Source organism: Loxodonta africana, chromosome 5, assembly GCF_030014295.1.
Source record: "Loxodonta africana isolate mLoxAfr1 chromosome 5, mLoxAfr1.hap2, whole genome shotgun sequence".
Classification (NCBI taxonomy): domain Eukaryota; kingdom Metazoa; phylum Chordata; class Mammalia; order Proboscidea; family Elephantidae; genus Loxodonta; species Loxodonta africana.
In genome coordinates, this window is record NC_087346.1 from 103912482 (window position 1) to 103930977 (window position 18496).

Below are 18496 nucleotides of genomic sequence, written 5' to 3' on the forward strand. Positions count from 1 at the left end.
AAGCCTTCCCGGAGCTGCCGCCCTGAATTTGAACTTTTGGCCTACTTTACTATGAGGAAATAAACTTTGTTAAATCTACTTGTGGTATTTCTGTTACAGCAGCACTAGATGACTAAGACACATACCATTTAAAAAAACAGTATTGTCATTATTTATCCCACACATTCCTCAAGGACAACTTCCTTTCATCTTCATACTTTGTTGTTAGTTGCTGTTCAGTCAGCTGACTCATGTGACCTTATGTATAACAGAAGGAAACATTGCCCAGTCCTGTGCCATCTTCATCGCTGGTATGTGAGTCCATCGTACAGTAGAAGTTCTTTATATCCTCTAGGAATAAAGACCTAGAAGTTCTTCATTTCCCTTTAAGCCACACTGATGACTGCTCAAGGCTATTAGGCTCTTCTCTAATACATCCTTGTTCTACTCACACTATCTGAGTCATTTGGTTTTATTCCCAAATCTGTTTATGGAAGTTGTACTTGATATTGTATTATGTATAAATTAATTACATGTTATGAAAACTAATGAAATATGAGTATGTGATGGTGGTGGGGGAAGAGGTTGGTTCTATGATAACTAAGAAAGACTTCATAAAAGTGGCTCAACTAAAGTAAGACTGCTGTTGACTTAAATGTGGGTGAAGTATTAGTACAACTTGGGGGAGAACCTTCAATTCCAAAAAAAAAAACTTGGATTCTTCATTCAAGATTCTTTCACAAATACTACACTTAAAACTAGAGTTAGAAATTTTGGGTGGTGTATGACAAGGATTTGACAGCTCAAAACACCACTCAGAATTCTAACTGGTCCACCAAAGTTCAATGAAAAGACTTTGGCCCTCCAGCAAAAAACAGGCAACTGTCTTTCTTTTCTTAAGTGCAAACAAAATGTTCAAATGTTCTGCTATTGTTGTTAATTGCCGTGGAGTCAATTCTGACTTACGGCACCCCATGTGTGCAGAGCAGAACTGCTCCATAAGGTTTCAAGGCTGTGACCTTTCAGAAGCTGATCACCAGGTCTGTCTTCTGAGGTGACTCTGGGTGGATTTAAACAACCAACCTTTGGGCTAGCAGTCAAGTGCTTAATCCTTTACACCACCCAGGGACTTAATGTATGAGATATACCTATATTTTTTTTTATGGTCTATCAATTAACAGATTAGTTCAGATCAGGCTTCTACTGTAGAAGGTTCTCAGTAATCTGGAATGTGTAAGTAGAAACAATTTACCGGTTCCCAATCCCCAACCCTGGAGAAGCACATCATACTTGGTAAAGTAGAGGGTGAGCAAAAAAGACGAAGACCCTCTACAAGATGGATTGACACAGTGCCTGCAACAATGGGCTCAAGCATAACAACTGTGAGGGAGGATGAAGCAGGACCCAGCGGAGTTTTGTTCTGTTGAACATAGGATTGCTCTGAGTCAGATCTGGGTCCACAGCACCTAACAACAGCAAGTCCCCAACCACCTTCAACAGTGGCTGGACCATGCCAACCATTACTATAATCTAGTGTCTCAATGGTCTTCCTAAGGTCTTTACACCCTTCACAAATGTCTAAACCTGCAAAGACTGGATTTATATGTAGCCGAGGGTGAAAGTAAGGAAGTTATTTCAAAATCTTTTCTCCTATGGACACAAATATAAGGAACCAGGCAAAATAATGGTGGGGAAGGAAACTCACGTAGAGAGACCTCTTCTAGCTTTGGGGAAGTAGGGCAGGAAGAGCTGTGACAAATGATAAACCCTCTACATGGCAGTTCAACTACTCTTTGGTTCTCATATAGTTTAACCACAATTCGTAATACAAATCTAATGATTTGTATATCATACTGGTTCTGACATTCTTATATATCCCCATAGGAATCAGCTGGATGAAAACCAAGATGGAAAGATCCTAGTAATTGCCCACAACACCCACGAGACTTTAAGAAACAAGTAGATGATACTGGAAATAGAATAAGACTCAGGGAGGGGGAGTATGAGCTCAGTGAAAACCACACAAGTGCTCAAAAACATTCTTGCCCAATGGCACTGTGACTGTAAATCAACTCTTGATCACCCACACAAACTAAAGGAAGCCACACCATGGAGGATCCCAGAACTGTCTACATTCTACTGCAGTAAGGCCATGCCACTGTAACGTCATTGAAAAGTCTTTCATTTCCGCACACATCTATTGTGTAATTATTACTACAGTAGTGAACTAGATGCTGACGGGGAACTTACAGTCTTGTGTAGGAGACAGGCTCAAGGCAAATAAAATAATACTTAATGCTGATGAACATGCCACAGAGTTCAAAGGAAGCAGCTATTATTCTGACTAGAAGGACCACAAAAGGACCCGGGGGAAGGTCCGCAACAGCTGAGCCAGGAAGCCTTTGTATGTATGTTTGTACGTGAGCATAAGCTCTCAAAGGGTGAAGGTGTATGGTGATTTAGGAAAGGTTATTCTACAGGAAAACCTTACCCTCCTCAACGGTGAGCTCTCAGAATCCAAAGCAAGGCCCATATCTATCCCTACAGCCTCAATGCCTCAGAGTTCCAGGCACACAGAAAGTGCTTGGGAAGTGCAGAGTGAATGAATGACTAAAACAAAATCAGCTGCTGTCAAGTAGATTCCGACTTGTGGTGACTCCAGGTGTGTCAGATAGAACTGTGCTCCACAGAGTTTGCAAAGGTTGACTTTTCAGAAGTAGATGGCCAGACCTTTCTTCCAGACCTCTAGGATGACTCAAACCTCCAACCTTTCCGTTAGCAACTGAGTGCTTAACCATGCACCACCTCAGTGTCTCCAAAGGAACGACTAGAGCATAAAACAAAAACAACAACAAAAAAAACCTTTGCTGTCAAATCAATTCTGACTCATAGGGACCTTACAGGACAGGGTAGAACTGCTGCACAAGGTTTCCGAGGAGTGGCTGGTGGATTCAAGCTGCTGACCCCTTCTTTGGTTAGCAGCCCAGCTCTTAACCACTGCAGCACCAGGACTAAAAAAAAAACTACAGCATAGGAAATGTTAAAGTGCAGAACAGGAGAAGAATGGTTAGATAATTCAGGACATCATCCTGTGCAGCAATGCTTCTCCAAACTAGGGTGTTTGCTTGCAAGCTTTCTTGATGGTCAATTTCACTGATAAATCATTGTAAACACGTTCAATAATACTTTTGGAGTCCCTGAGTTGTGCAGTTACACTATCAGCTGCTACTCAAAAAGTTAGAGGTTCTCAAGTCCACCCAGATGCACCTCAGAAGAAAAGCCTGGTGAACTACTTCTGAAAGACCATAGTCATTGAAAACCCTACAGAGCGCAGTTCTACTCTGAAACGCATAGGGCCACCATGAGTCAGAATCAACTTGTCATCAATTGATTTGGTTTGGTTTTTTAAAATATTACCTTACGTGTTGTAAAATGGCTTTGGCTATTGTAAAATGGAAGATGAAATTCAAATGTATTTTTCAGGGGGAAAACACATGAGCTATCAAAAAAACTGAACTAACTTACAACTGTTGTGGTTGTTGCTGAGTGCCCTCGAGTTGATTTTTGATGCATAGAGAGCCCATGTGACAAGGCAGAACTGCCCCATAGGGTTTTCTAGGCTGCCCCACAGGTTTTCTAGGCTGTAATCTTTGAAGTGTAAAAAGCAAGATGTCACTTTAAAAACTAAGGTGTGCCTGACCCAAGCCATGATATTTTCAATCACCTCATATGCATGAGAAAGCTGGACAATGAATAAGGAAGACTGAAGAACTGATGCCTTTGAATGATGGTGTTGGTGAAGTACACTGAATATACAATGGACTGCCGAAGAATGAAGAAGTCTTTCTAGGAAGACGTACAGCCAGGGTGCTCCTTGGAAGCCAGGATGGTGAAATTTTGTCTCACATACTTTGGACATGTTATCAGGAGGGACCAGTTCCTGGAGAAGGACATCATGCTTGGTGGAGGGTCATGATCGAAAAAGAAGAGCCACGATGAGATGGATTGACACAGTGGCTGCAACAATGGGCTCAGGCATAACAAGGATTGTGAGGATGGCACAGGACTGGGCAGCGTTTTATTCTGTTGTACATAGGGTTGCTATGAGTCAGAACCAAGATGACGGCACCTAACAACAACACCCTTTACAGGAGCAGATCACCAGGTCTTTCTCCTGGGAAGCCACCAGGTAGGTTGGCACTGCCAACCTTTCGGTTAGCAACTGAGCATTTAACCGTATTGCCACTAGAGTTCCATATCTGACAACTATATGCTCCCAAACACTCTACCCAGCCCTAACACCCCCAATCATTAAAAGCTCCTCCATGGACGAGTCTGACAAGAGCTGCCCTAAATGGATTGCACAGGGATTCAAAATTCTCCTTTCTCCAACAGGATTTTCTGGGTAAAACAGAGTTCAGGTATATTCTTAACTCTGACAGTAGAGATGAAAGTACTTACCTAGGTAGAACCCATCAGTAAAATCTCCAGGTTTATGGTCAGTTCCAACTCATAGTGGCCCTACAGCACAGAGGAGAACTGCCCCATAGGGTTTCCTAGGAGCCCTGGTGGTGCAGTGGTTAAAGCGCTCTGCTGCTAACCGAAAGATCAGTGGTTCGAACCCACCAGCTGCTCTGCGAGAGAAAGACGTGGCAATCTGCTTCCATAGAGATTTACAGCCTTGGAAACACTATGGGGCAGTTCCACTCTGTCTTGTAGGATCTCTCTGAGTCAGAACAGACTTGGTGGCCACCGGTTTGCCATAGGTTTTAGAATCTTGATGGAAGCAGATCGCCAAGTCTTTTCTCCTGCAGAGCTGGTGGGTTCAAACTGGTTAGCAGCTCACTGCTTAGCCATTGGGCCATCAGGGCTTGTTTACTCAGGGTTAGACATGAGGTAAATAATAAGTAACTGTGAGGTTGACATGATCTCCTTATTGTCCGAAGTCTTTGACTGCAATATTCCTATGTCCGGGGTCTGAGAACACAATTCCTTGGTACAATGCAAGTTTCTGCTAAGCTTTTAAAAATAAAAATGAAAAAGTTTCTATCTGCATCCTAGCTGTCAGCACCACGTTAGGTACAGGATATTTAGTGATTATACAAGTCTGTTTCAAGATATAAAACAGCCTAGGGTTTCAAGCAATAGCAATATACCACTGCAAAATGACCAGCCTTTTGAAAGTTAGAAGTCGCAAATAACAAAAAACAGCTTTTTAAATATATTGAAATGTTAGCCTAAAGATCGTGAATTAATTGACGGCAGGGAACTGCAGGGCAGAAAAACAAAGCTAGGAGTGTTAGTGATCGGTGGCAAACAAAGTCGGATCCATAACAAAATGCGGACAACAGAAAAGTTGTCCTTCATTGATGAAATGGTAATTGAGCCCCCACCCTTTGTCATGGGTGGGGCTGTGGGTCAGGAGTACAATGAGGACTAAGAGCCCCTCCCCTGAAAAAGCTGGTGTGGGAGGGGACAGACTTAGATAGGTAATTACCATACAAAGAAGCCAGTGTAGGCAAAACCACAGGGCAGGGTATTATCAGAACTGACCTGGGGAACAAGTGGGTGGACAAGGGCAGAGGACTCAGAAAAGGATTCCTCAGTGGTGGTTCAGTGGTAGAATTCTTGCCTTACATGTGGGAGACCTGAGCTCAATTCCTGGCTGATTCACCTCATGCACAGGCACCACCCATCTGTTAGTGGAGGCTTGTGCATTGCCATGATGCCAAATAAGTTTCAGGGGAGCTTCCAGATTAAGAAGGACTAGGAAGAAAGACCTGGCGATATACTTCCAAAAAAGTCAGCCAATGAAAAGCCCATGGATCACAATACATCGAAACTGACCATGTGGATGGCACAGCACAAGACAAGGCATCGACTTGTTCTGTCAAGCATGGGGTTGCCATGAGTCAGGGGTCTACTCAAAGACAGCTAACAACAACCCCCCCCAAAAGAAAAAAAACAGTTCAGTCAAGTCCATTCCAACTCATGGTGACCCTACGTGTTTCAGAGTAGAACTGTGCTCCACAGGTGACCTTTTGGAAGCCGACTGCCAAGGCTTTCTTCTAAGATACCTCTGAGTTCTAACCACCAACCTTTCAGCTAGTAGCCAAGGGCCTAACTGTTTGTGCCACCCAGGGACTCAAACACAGCTCAGAATAAAGACTAGACTGAACAGGCTGAGGGGTAGAAGAGAAGAAAGGCCAAACAAAGGAGGAGACAGCAAAAGCAAATGCCACAGAAGCAAGAACTATTCAAGTGTGTGCTGAGCTGAGGAATCGCAAGTCAGTCCGAAGCACTGCAGCATCAAGATATGAGAGGCTAGAGAGTGACTGAGGGCAGGACTCCAGCCGGGCCTCCTTTCTCTGGGTGAAGGGGTAAGCCTGCCCTGATGGGAGCCCCTGAGGGGTTCTAAGATGGCCCGTATGAGATTCTGTGTGATATGTGCTTTAAGGGACCCTCTGGGAACAGGGAAGGGTGGCGCTGAGGGGAACAGGACTAGAGCTGAGGTCAGTTAGGGGATAAGTACAGTCATCCAGGCAAGAGATGGTAACAGCATAAACCAGGGAAGGTGGGGGCCCAGAGGAGAGATGGGTATCTCCTGGGTGAGTAATAAGCAGCCTTGGGATGGGCTGGAAGTGGGCAGTGAAGAAGGGAAAAGAATGAGAAGGCATCCATGTTTCTGGCTTAGGGGACGGAGAGAGGGCACCAACAGATACGGAAAAATTGTGAGACCAGCAGATGGCAGCTGGAAGGCCCTGGAAATTAGAGAGGTCGGGGCAAGGCATACTCTGGAGTCTTACTTAGTAACACACAGGAGTGGTAACCAGGAGTGTCCATGAAATCACCCAGAAAGAGAATGGAGAGTACCAAGAACAGAGGGGGCCAAGAAGGATGTGACAAGACCCAAGGCATCTGAAGTAGGACAGAGATGACAGTTATTCAACTGGTAAAGGAGAACCAGAAACTTCGAGACTAGACAGAGCAGAGTGCCTTCTAAATGGACACTAGAATCTCTGAGGGCACGGCAGTAGGTAGAGGTGCAGGAGAATAGAGAAGCAGTCCCAAAGTGTCCAATGAACAGGATTGGTCAGCGACAGTGGTGAGAAGGGATAAAGAACCATATAGCTCCTATATGGTTCAAATGTTCCACTGCCATCCAGGCCCACCGCACACCAATGAAAACAGCATCTCGACATGTGGAACGTGGACATCGGTGTGGTAGTAGTGGGCTGAGTGAAGAGGAGCCTTAGCCTGCGTGTGCTGTTGGCAGAGCAGCAGTCCCGGGGCCAGTTGGTGTCCCTCGGGGGCAGTGGAGGAAGAATCCCTGGAGTCAGTGAGTATGTGGAGGAGAGGGCTAACGGTAGAAAGAAGACACAGGGCACCCCCTAAAGGATGCAGAATAAAGAGTTAGGGGGGTTGCATTTCCAGAAGCAGCTAGCCATAGAGAAAGAAGAAACTGGGGGTGGGGGGGGCGTGCCTAAGCAGACATGCCTGGGGCTCACCTGACCCCGGGGCCTGATGAATGCACCCAGAAGCAAGGGCCCCATTCTAGGCTTGAGGGCACCAAAGGCAAGGTGAAAGAAAACACTGTTTCTAAACCGTCCTTTCTTTGGGCACACTCTTCAGGAAAACCTCTGTGGCACAAAGAGGAAAAGTGGTTCAGAAGGCTCCCCAGTGCTAGAGAGGATGTCCCACCAAAAATGGGGGTGCTCTTCGCCGGGGTGGCAGAAGCAGGCTGCGCCACCCCCCACCCCACCTCCCTACCCGCTCACCTTTCTGTGGGCTTTCGGTTCGGGTGGATTCTCCGGTGGTTTTGGTACTTCCTGCCTCTGCTACCGAGAGCAGTTTCCTCCTGAGCGCCTCTATTTTCTGCCTTAACCACATGGACAAACCCACCCCTTATAAATCACCTGGGCCAAGCACACACACCTTTTCTGTAGCGTCTGCATTTTCTGCTTTTCTAGCTGTTATTTTTCTGATCCCTGGGCAAATCATGCAGACCTCATTCTCTGCTATAAAGGATTTTCCACTCAACATTGCCCAACTAGAAGCTTCATTGTATTTGAACCCTCAACGGATTGCTTCTGCTGGTTTCCCGATTCACAAGCGTGCCATCTGGTGGCAAGAGGAGAAGCCCTTAGGCTGCTTTTTAAAAAGCGCACCCAAGACCAAAGCAGATGTTAAATGCTCTGTGTGCTTCTAAGGAATCATACTAAGAGAATCTGGTAGCAGTAGATTCGAGTTTCCAGTAAATGCCTTTTAGGGTATGACATCTGTCAAAGCTTTCTCCTCAGAATGGAGAAGAGAGGCAAAATTATCAAACTTTTGCTAAGATATTTAATATCTGTACATTTCCGGCAAAATGCATAACTCCGTATTTTTGCTCTCAAGCAGTTAGTGAGGAGAGGTGAAGAAAAATGTACTGGTGGAGACATCTAGAAGTTCTGCCTCTGAGATCTCTGATAAGTCACTTAGGTTCTCTAGGCCTCAGTTTCCTCATCTGAAAAAAGAGGGGGGGAGGTGGTCTAAAGCAACCAACAACTCTAAAATTTTAGGATCCATAATCTAGGATTGGAAACCCTGATGGCGTACTGGTTAAGTGCTACGGCCGCTAACCAAAGGGTCAGCAGTTCAATTCTGCCAGGCGCTCCTTGGAAACTCTGTGGGGCAGTTCCACTCTGTCCTATAGGGTCACTATGAGTTGGAATCAACTCGATGGCACTGGGTTTGGTTTGGTGTTTGAATCTAGGATTACAAGATAAAAAAAAAATTGATAAATAAACAGTTGTTGTTGAGTCGATTCCGAACTAGGGCGACCCCATGTGTATCAGAGTAGAACTGTGCTCCATAGGGTTTTCAAGAGCCGATTTTTCGCAAGTCAGTCAATCACCAAGCCTTTCTTCTGAAGCAGCTCTGGGTGGAATCAAACCTTCCTTTCCATTAGCAGCTGAGTGCGTTAAGTGTTTGCACCACCCAGAACTCCAACAAGATAAATCCCCTATGAAGATCCAGTGTCTAAACATAGAAAATACTCAAATGTCTGTGGCAAGAATGAATAGCTGTGATTCTCTTTAAGATATAAACAATGTAATTAATCATCTACATTTTTTTTTAATTACTGTTTGAACACCGAATTAGAATAAGGACCTAAACAAGGAGTCTGAATCCCAGATTTTACCTCTTACCAAGTTAACAATAACTATGAAGATACCCACACCATTCAAAACTAAAAGACCCTTCTTGACTTATTATTTTGCAACATTTCTCCTAGACGCACATAAATCATCACCAGCAAAAGCTTTCACAGGACAATTTAATATTTTCCCTACTCACTCATCCTAAGAAAAATACAACTTGATGTTTGAGGAAGCAGGACTTCCCCTTTTGATCTCAGACAGAGATATGTATGAGAGGAAGCCTTTCTCAGCCGCTATGAAGTAGGTCTTTGGGGAGTCAGATAAGGTCTGGATTTGACAAGCACAATATATTAGGATCCATCCCTGCAGCAGCGAGGAGGAAATTTCTCATTTCCAGAGGGTTTTTCCCAATAGCCCAGTCCAGATCCTGTTGTAAATATGTAGATTTCCGTGTTTTGATTTCTGGATAGATAAGAAGCACTAGGATTCCATTCCAATAAACACCAGAAGAAGGCCCTCACCATCTGCAAAGTGGAGGGGGGAAGGGGAGCTCTTGACTTCTTTCAACATTGACTTCCTTAACCTAAAGAACAACTGAAGAACAAAGTAAAAAGAAACAGGTCAAGAAAAGCAATGGCAAAGGTAGGCTGCTCTGGCCAAGCTGGTAGAAGTCCAGCTTTACCTCTGAGCCTGACCAAGCACAAAGAAAAGGCCCTGTGTGAGCTTGTCTTGCCTCCAAGCAGATCCTGGCTGACCACTCCAGAAACAGATGGGTGTAGCCAGATCCTCGAAAGATCTTGCAATGCGACCTGTGAGAATGTAAGCTGCATTCACATTAAGTGTTGTCCTGGACACATGTGACAGAGGGTGGGTGTGTATGGGTGCAGAACACTCCAGTATTAACTGATCACCATATCACGTTCTCCCAGAATTCTACAAAATGCCAATTTCCTTAGCTTCAGGAGGAGAAATGAGGTTGTGATGGCAACAGCAAAAACTTTAACAGAAACAAAAAAGCACTGGACACCAGAAGTACTAGTTCTAATCCTATGCTCTATTATTATCCCAGTTGTTACCAAGCCAGTGGCGACTCATGGCAAGCCCAAGTGTGTCAGAGCAGAGCTGTGCTCCACAGAATTTTCAATGGCTGATTTTTTGGAAATAGATTGCCAGATCTTTCTTTCAATGCACCTCTAGGTGAACTTGAGCCTCCACATCAAATGAAACAAAGTGAGGAATAGGCTGGTTAACATTTACACATTTACATACTTATGTGTAGAAAACCCTGGTGGCATAGTGGTTAAGAGTTCGGTGGCTTAACCAAAAGGTCGGCAGTTCGAATCTACCAGGCGCTCCTTGGAAACCCTATGGGGCAGTTCTACTCTGTCCTACAGGGTTGTTACGAGTCAGAATCAACTCAAGAGCAATGGGGTATGGGAATACGTATGTATATGATTATACATACGTACATATATATACACAAATTTATATACATATATATATACATATACACGAAGCCCTATTGCCACAGTGGTTAAAGTCATCGGGTGATATCCGTAAGGGTGGCCGTTTGAAACCACCAGCGGTTCTGTGGGAGAAAGATGTGGCACTCTGCTTCCATAAAGATTTACAGTGTTGGAAACCCTGTGGGGTCGTTATGAGTCGGAATCAACTCAAGGGCAGTAGGTTTAATATATATATATATATATCCCCCACATGTCTGTCAGTTAGTCATACTGTGGGGGCTTGCGTGTTGCTGTGATGCTGGAAGCTATGCCACCGGTACTCAGATACCAACAGGGTCACCCATGGAGGACAGGTTTCAGCTGAGCTTCCAGACTAAGACAGACTAGGAAGAAGGACCCGGCAGTCTACTTCTGAAAAGCATTAGCCAGTGAAAACCTTCTGAATACCAGCGGAACCTTGTCTGATATAGTGCCGGAAGATGAGCCCCCAGGTTGGAAGGCACTCAAAAGATGACTGGGGAAGAGCTGCCTCCTCAAAACAGCATCGACCTTAATGGCATGGATGGAGTAAAGCTTTCAAGACCTTCATTTGCCTATGTGGCACGACTCAAAATGAGAAGAAACAGCTGCAAACGTCCATTAATAATGGGAACCTGGAATGTACGAAGAATGAATCTAGGAAAATTAGAAATCGTCAAAAATGAAATGGAATGCATAAACATCGATATCCTAGGCATTAGTGAGCTGAGATGGACTGGTATTGGCCATTTTGAACCCGACAACCATATAGTCTACTATGCTGGGAATGACAACTCGAAGAGGAATGGTGCTGCATTCATCGTCAAAAAGAATGTTTCAAGACCTATCCTGAAGTACAACGCTGTCGGTGATAGGATAATATCCATTTGCATACAAGGAAGACCAGTTAATACGACTATTATTCAAATTTACCCACCAACCACTAGGGCCAAAGATGAAGAAATAGAAGATTTTTATCAGCTGATGCAGTCTGCAATTGATCAAACATGCAATCAAGATGCATTGATAATTACTGGCAATTGGGATGCGAACGTTGGAAACAAAGAACAAGGATCAGTAGTTGGAAAATATGGCCTTGGTGATAGAAACAATGCCGGAGATCAAATGATAGAATTTTGCAAGACCAACAACTTCTTCACTGCAAATACCTTCTTTTACCAACATAAACGGTGACTATACACATGGATCTCTCCAGAGGGAACATACAGAAATCAAACTGACTACACCTGTGGAAAGAGACGATGGAAAAACTCAATATCATCAGTCAGAACAAGGCCAGCCAGGGGCTGACTGTGGAACAGACCATCAATCGCTCATATGCAAGTTCAAGCTGAAACTGAAGAAAATCAGAGCAAGTCCACAAGAGCCAAAATATGACCTTGAGTATATCCCGCCTGAATGTAGATTTGATGCATTGAACACCAGTGACCGAAGACCAGACAAGTTGTGGAATAACATCAAGGACATCATCCATGAAGAAAGCAAGAGGACACTGAAAAGACAGGAAAGAAAGAAAAGACCAAGATGGATGTCAGAGGAGACTCTGAAACTTGCTCTCGAACATCAAGCAGCTAAAGCAAAAGGAAGAATTGATGAAACAAAAGAAATGAACAGAAGATTTCAAAGGATGTCTCAAGAAGACAAAGTAAAGTATTATAATGACATGTGCAAAGAGCTGGAGATGGAAAAACAAAAGGGAAGAACATACTCGGCGTTTCTCAAGCTGAAAGAACTGAAGAAAAAATTCAAGCCTCAAGTTGCAATAGTGAAAGATTCTATAGAGAAAATATTAAACGATGCAGGAAGCATCAAAAGAAGATGGAAGGGAATATACAGAGTCATTATACCAAAAAGAATTGGTCAATGTTCAACCATTTCCAGAAGTGGCATATGATCAGGAACCGATGGTACTGAAGGAAGAAGTCCAAGCTGCTCCGAAGGCATTGGTGAAAAACAAGGCTCCAGGAATTGATGGAATATCAACTGAGATGTTTCAACAAACAGATGCAGCGCTGGAGGTGCTCACTGGTCTATGCCAAGAAATATGGACGACAGCTTCCTGGCCAACTGACTGGAAGAGATCCATATTTATGCCCATTCCCAAGAAAGGTGATCCAACCGAATGTGGAAATTATAGAACAGTATCATTAATATCACATGCAAGCAAAATTTTGCTGAAGATCATTCAAAAATGGCTGCAGCAGCATATTGACAGGGAACTGCCAGAAATTCAGGCCAGTTTCAGAAGAGGACATGGAAACAGGGATATCATTGCTGATGTCGGATGGGATCCTGGCTGAAAGCAGAGAATACCAGAAAGGATGTTTACCTGTGTTTTACTGACTATGCAAAGGCATTCGACTGTGTGGATCATAACAAATTATGGATAACATTGCAAAGAATGGGAATTCCAGAACACTTACTTGTGCTTATGAGGAACCTTTACATAGATCAAGAGGCAGTTGTTCGGACAGAACAAGGGGACACTGAGTGATTTAAAGTCAGGAAAGGTGTGTGTCAGGGTTGTATTCTTTCACCATACCTATTCAATCTGTATGCTGAGCAAATAATATGAGAAGCTGGACTATATGAAGAAGAACGGGGCATCAGGGTTGGAGGAAGATTCATTAACAACCTGCATGATGCAGATGACACAACCTTGCTTGCTGAAAGTGAAGAGGACTTGAAGCACCTGCTAATGAAGATCAAAGACCATAGCCTTCAGTATGGATTGCACCTCAGCATAAAGAAAACAAAAATCCTCACAAGTGGACCAATGAGCAACATCATGATAAATGGAGAAAAGATTGAAGTTGTCAAGGATTTCATTTTACTTGGATCCACAATCAACAGCCATGGAAGCAGCAGTCAAGAAATCGAAAGACACATTGCACTAGGTAAATCTGCTGCAAAGGACCTCTTCAAAGTGTCGAAGAGCAAAGATGTCACCCTGAAGACTAAGTTGCGCCTGACTCAAGCCATGATATTTTCAATCGCATCATATGCATGTGAAATCTGGACAATGAATAAGGAAGACTGAAGAAGAATTGATGCCTTTGAATTGTGGTGTTGGCGAAGAATATTGACTATATACCATGGACTGCCGAAAGAACGAACAAATCTGTCTTAGAAGAAGTACAACCAGAATGCTCCTTAGAAGCAAGGATGGCGAGACTGCGTCTTACATACTTTGGACATGTTGTCAGGAGGGATCAGTCCCTGGAGAAGGACATCATGCTTGGCACAGTACAGGGTCAGCGGAAAAGAGGAAGACCCTCAACGAGGTGAATTGTCACAGTGGCTGCAACAATGAGCTCAAGCATAACAATTATTTTAAGGATGGCTCAGGACCAGCCAGTGTTTCATTCTGTTGTGCGTAGGGTCGCTATGAGTCGGAACGGATTCAACGGCACCTAACAACAACAATATATATATATGTAATCAAATGCTGAGACACTTTTTTAAAACCCTATATCCAACTGTGATCTGCATTTGGAAAGGCCTTTCTGATTTTCTAGCTCTGAAAAATGCTACAAATTATTCTTGACATAAATAGATATTTAAGCTAATTTTCACCCTAATGGGTAAATCAATACACTTTACTAGTGAGTAGATTCTGAGTCCTACTCTTAATGGGCCTGTCAGATAAGGGAAATTGTACCTTCCCCTCCATCCCACACAGTGGGCAGACAGGATAGTTTTTTCCTTCTGTTTCCGCTTTCAAAATGTCATTTTATAGCCATGGGGCTGGTTTTTACCTCAGAAAGTAAAAAAAAAGTACTAAAAAGGGGGGGGGGGGCGTTTCATCTGAGGCAGTTGCAAAAAAAAAGGTTATTGGCATTGATTACTGTCTCCCAGACAGACTTGAATCAGCAGGACGAAACTGTTTACCTTAAGTCCTGGATAACAAGCTGAGGCAAACCCTCTTTTTCCACTTTTCTGGGAATAGGTTAAAACATTCAGGGTGCCCCTTTTTACTTTCTTTTGTGTTGCTGTCTTCTAGGTGCAAAAAAAAAGTTGCCATCATGTATACTCGTGGCAATCCCGTGTGTATAAGGGTAGAACTCTGCTCATAAGGTTTACAATGGTTCTTTTTTTTTAGAAGATTGCCAGGCCTTTCTTCTGAGGTGCCTCTGGGTGTACTCAAACCTCCCACTTTTAACTGCTTGCACTCCCAGGGACTCCCTTGCAGGTGCTAAAGAGGGCCATGTTTCAGGACTGCAATTTTAGGGTCTGAGTTCAATTTAAAGGATTCAGGCTGAGGGTACAAGTCAGAAGCTCAGAGTGTCCCTCCTTGGATCCAAGGCCCTCAGCCATAGGCAAAAGGGGGAAGGGAGGCACTTGGGTGGAGCGTGAAAGAAAGAACTCACACTGGGTAGCTGCAATGTTCTCGAGTGCAAGGCTGGGCCTTTCAGATGGGTCTTGGTCGCAGGGGGGAGGGAGGTGAAGAAAAAGGGAGGGCATGATGTTAGCAACTTACTCTCAAATGGTTCAGAAGAAAAGTAAGATATATACATAGAAACAGATGATAAAGCAAATGTGGCAAAATGAATCTAGGTGAAGGCACACTGGAGCTCTTTGTACTACTCTTGCAACTTCTCTGTAAAGTTTGAAATTATTTCACCCCCAAAAAAGAGTTTAAAAAAAGCGAATCAGCTTTGTAACTTTATTCAGCTATTATTTCAAAGTCTAGAAGTAAGATCAGATACTAGGTGAGCAAATGAAGCAACAATATATAAATGAGAAAGGGAGTGAGCTTTGGGGCCATGCAAGTGTGGATTCCAATGCAAGCTGTTTAAGACTTTGAGGAAGTTACTTTACCTCTCCAAGCCTCAGTGCTGACATCTATAAATTGGGAGTAAAATGTTTCAGGATTCTTACAATAGCACTAAATCCTGTATGCACCTTATAGTCAACAAATTGTCACGTTATTACTACCACTCATGTAATTACCACCCATCACAGCTGCAAAGGAGGATAAGAAGGTGAGGCAACCTAAAGTACCAGAGAAAGTATCACTGAAACAGCCCACACCTATCCAGGATGGGGGTGGGGGAAGGGGGTTGGAATGAACTAAAGTTATACCATGCAAAACAGCACCTGATAATTAATAGATAGATTAGACAGATAGATAAAAGACGTAGACAGCAAAACACAAAATTATAGTTCTTTGTGCTATCAATACTTCTGGCTCACTCAGCAGATAGTACCTATTTTGACCAAAACCAAAACCAAACCGGTTGTTGTGGAGTTGATTCTGATGCATGGCAAAACCATGTGGACAGAGTAGAACTGCTCCATAGAGTTGTCTTGGCGTTTTTTGTTTGTTTGTTTCATTTTTTTAACTGTGCTTTAGGTGAAACTTTACAGAGCAAATTGATTTCTCATTTAAAACTTTACACACAAATTGTTTTGTGACATTGGTTGCAATTATCACCTACAATGTGTCAGCAGTCTCCCCCTTTCCACCCCAGGTTCCCTGTTTCCATTCATCCAGTTTTCCTTCCCTTCCCACCTCCTCTTTGCTTTTGGGCTGGTGCTGCCCATTTGGTCTTGTATACCTGATTGATCTTAGAAGCACGTTCCTCTCATGTTATTCTTTATTGTACAGGCTTGTCTGATCTTTGGCTGAAAGGTCGGCTTCAAGAGTGGCTTCAGTTGAGTGAGAAGAGTGTCCGAGGTTGGCTGTAATCTTTACGGAAGCAAAGATTACAGAAACAGATTTCCAGGCCTTTTCTTCTGCAGTACCACTGGGTAAGTTCAAACCTCTCACCTTTAAGTTAGTAGTCGCATGCAAACTATTTGTGCCATGAAGGAGGGACCTATCTATTCTGATGGCAAGATAAATTGTGTTTATGACTTTTGTTCTAAAACATACTGTGTTTTATTACACTCCCTTAATCAAACAGGAGTTTACGTAATAGATATGAAACTATATTGAACCCCAAATGAAAAAAACAATAATCAACTAATTTACAAATAGTCAACAGACTGCCGAGTTCTGTTGGTTTTGAAATTTCTATCTTTAAAAAAAATTTGACCCCTCAACCTCCCTATCTGTATTTTTATAAATCACACACTTGTACACTTCTGCTAATCTTTATATTAAATATCAGCAAGGCTTAGTTTCTTATTTTAGACAAACACTCCCACCTCGGAGACATTGCCTCTGGGAAACAACTCCTAAACCTTCTCCTTCTAGAAATAGGAATGAAAACACCCAAGCTTTATTCTGGCCAAGATAAATTGACTAAAATATGGCAAAGGAGTACATCTTTGTTCTTCTGTTAAAAGGGCTTGGAAAAAGGTGGAAAGAAATAGGGCCACCAAACATCAACTTCTGTGAGCAAAAAAGGCAACTCTTCTCAGAACCCCTGAGGGGACAGGGGACAACAGTCCTTTGCATGAAAACTTCCCAGGCACCACCATTACTACCTGTGTTACGGCTCCATGTATTATGAAAGTCTCTAAGATCACAAAATGTTCTGTCCTTTCCCATATCCTTGAAAGTCTCCAAGATCAAAGGATGTCCTGTCCTTTCCCATATACTTGGAATGCTAATTAATACTCGAGAGCTTCTCCTCTCAGGTGTCCCACAGGCCAGACCAAAAATTAGAATGAAGTTATGAAATTCTGCTGCCCCCACGCAAGCGACTGGCCTGTCCAGTGGTAGGATTAGATGTTGGTGGCAGAGGCTCCCATCAGCCTTCATGAAACTCCATTATCAAAATGGGATACATTAACCAGTCCACATAAGCTAGGGATAAGGATGGGGATGGCCCCACTATTCATTCATCCAAAAATATTTCCTGAACATTTGCTGAGCCCTTGGGCAGCAGAGAATAAGGCAAGGTTCCCTCCCCCTCACAGAGTTTATATTTAGCTCCAGGGTGAACAATAAACCAATAATTATATAATTACATAATTACAATATGAAGTATACTGTACAGTGAGAGCTGCCTTCACCTACCCTGGGAGGTCAAAAAGGATTCCAAAGGAAACATGTAAACTGGAATTTGAGGTGCAGGAGGAGGCCAGGGGAGTCCCCGGGTGGTGCAAACTCAGCTGCTAACCAAAAGGTTGGAGGTTCAAGTCCACCCAGAGGTGCCTCAGAAGGCCTGGTGATCTACTTCCAAAAACACAGCCGTTGAAAACCCTATGGAACATAGTTCTACTCCGATATACACGGGGTTGCCATGAGTCAGGGTAGCCTCAATGGCAGCTGGTTAGGTTTTGTTTTTTAGGAGGCAGGGAGAAGGGTGGTGCCCCTGGCAGTGGGCAGAGGGTGCCTCCTACAGAGAGACCCCAAGTGGGAAGGAGCAGAGCCCCTTTCAGGAGTGAAGGAAACAGACGCCTGATGCACTTGGTGCAAAGGGTGAGCAGGTGCTGTGAGCAAAAGAGATTAAAGGAAACACTGGAAGCCTTGAGAGAGATCTATATTATGAACTTTATTCTAGGAGCCCTGGAAGGTCTGAAGGACACAATCACACAAGTCCTTTTACAACACCACCTCTGGAGGTGCCTTCCCTTCCCCTTTACCCCTGGGCCTGTGCATGTTTTCTGAGCTCCCAAACACCGCTTGCAGCCTCTACCGCAGCTCTGTCCCATGGTACTGCAATTGTCTGTTTTCCTGTCTGGACTAACCGAAACTCATATCTATCTTTCTTAGTCCGACAGAAGGAGAACTAAGAATTGCACCCTTGTTTGGCATGAAGAGAATTCAACAGGCCACAAGAGCTTTAACTTTTTAACTATCACAGCCCCACACAGTGATAAGCCAAGTAATTTTCACATTCTAGGCCAATGGTTCTCGAACTTTTGGCCTGCATCAGAATCACCTCAGATGCTTGTTTCAACATGGCTTGTGGG

General features: G+C 43.6%; 1 protein-coding gene across 3 annotated transcripts in view; it reads right to left on the reverse strand.

Annotated features, from left to right (window-relative positions):
- KIT (KIT proto-oncogene, receptor tyrosine kinase) overlaps positions 1–18496 on the reverse strand; it is a 104056-nt gene that overhangs the window by 63421 nt on the left and 22139 nt on the right. The window contains exon 1 of one of the 3 annotated variants that reach the window (XM_064285791.1): positions 7758–8059. The exons of the other annotated variants lie outside the window; for them this stretch is intronic. Coding sequence (XP_064141861.1) covers positions 7758–7869 — 112 coding nt within the window. The 5' untranslated portion in view covers positions 7870–8059. Of the gene's footprint in view, positions 1–7757; positions 8060–18496 lie in introns of those variants that run through there. 3 annotated transcript variants of the gene reach the window in all.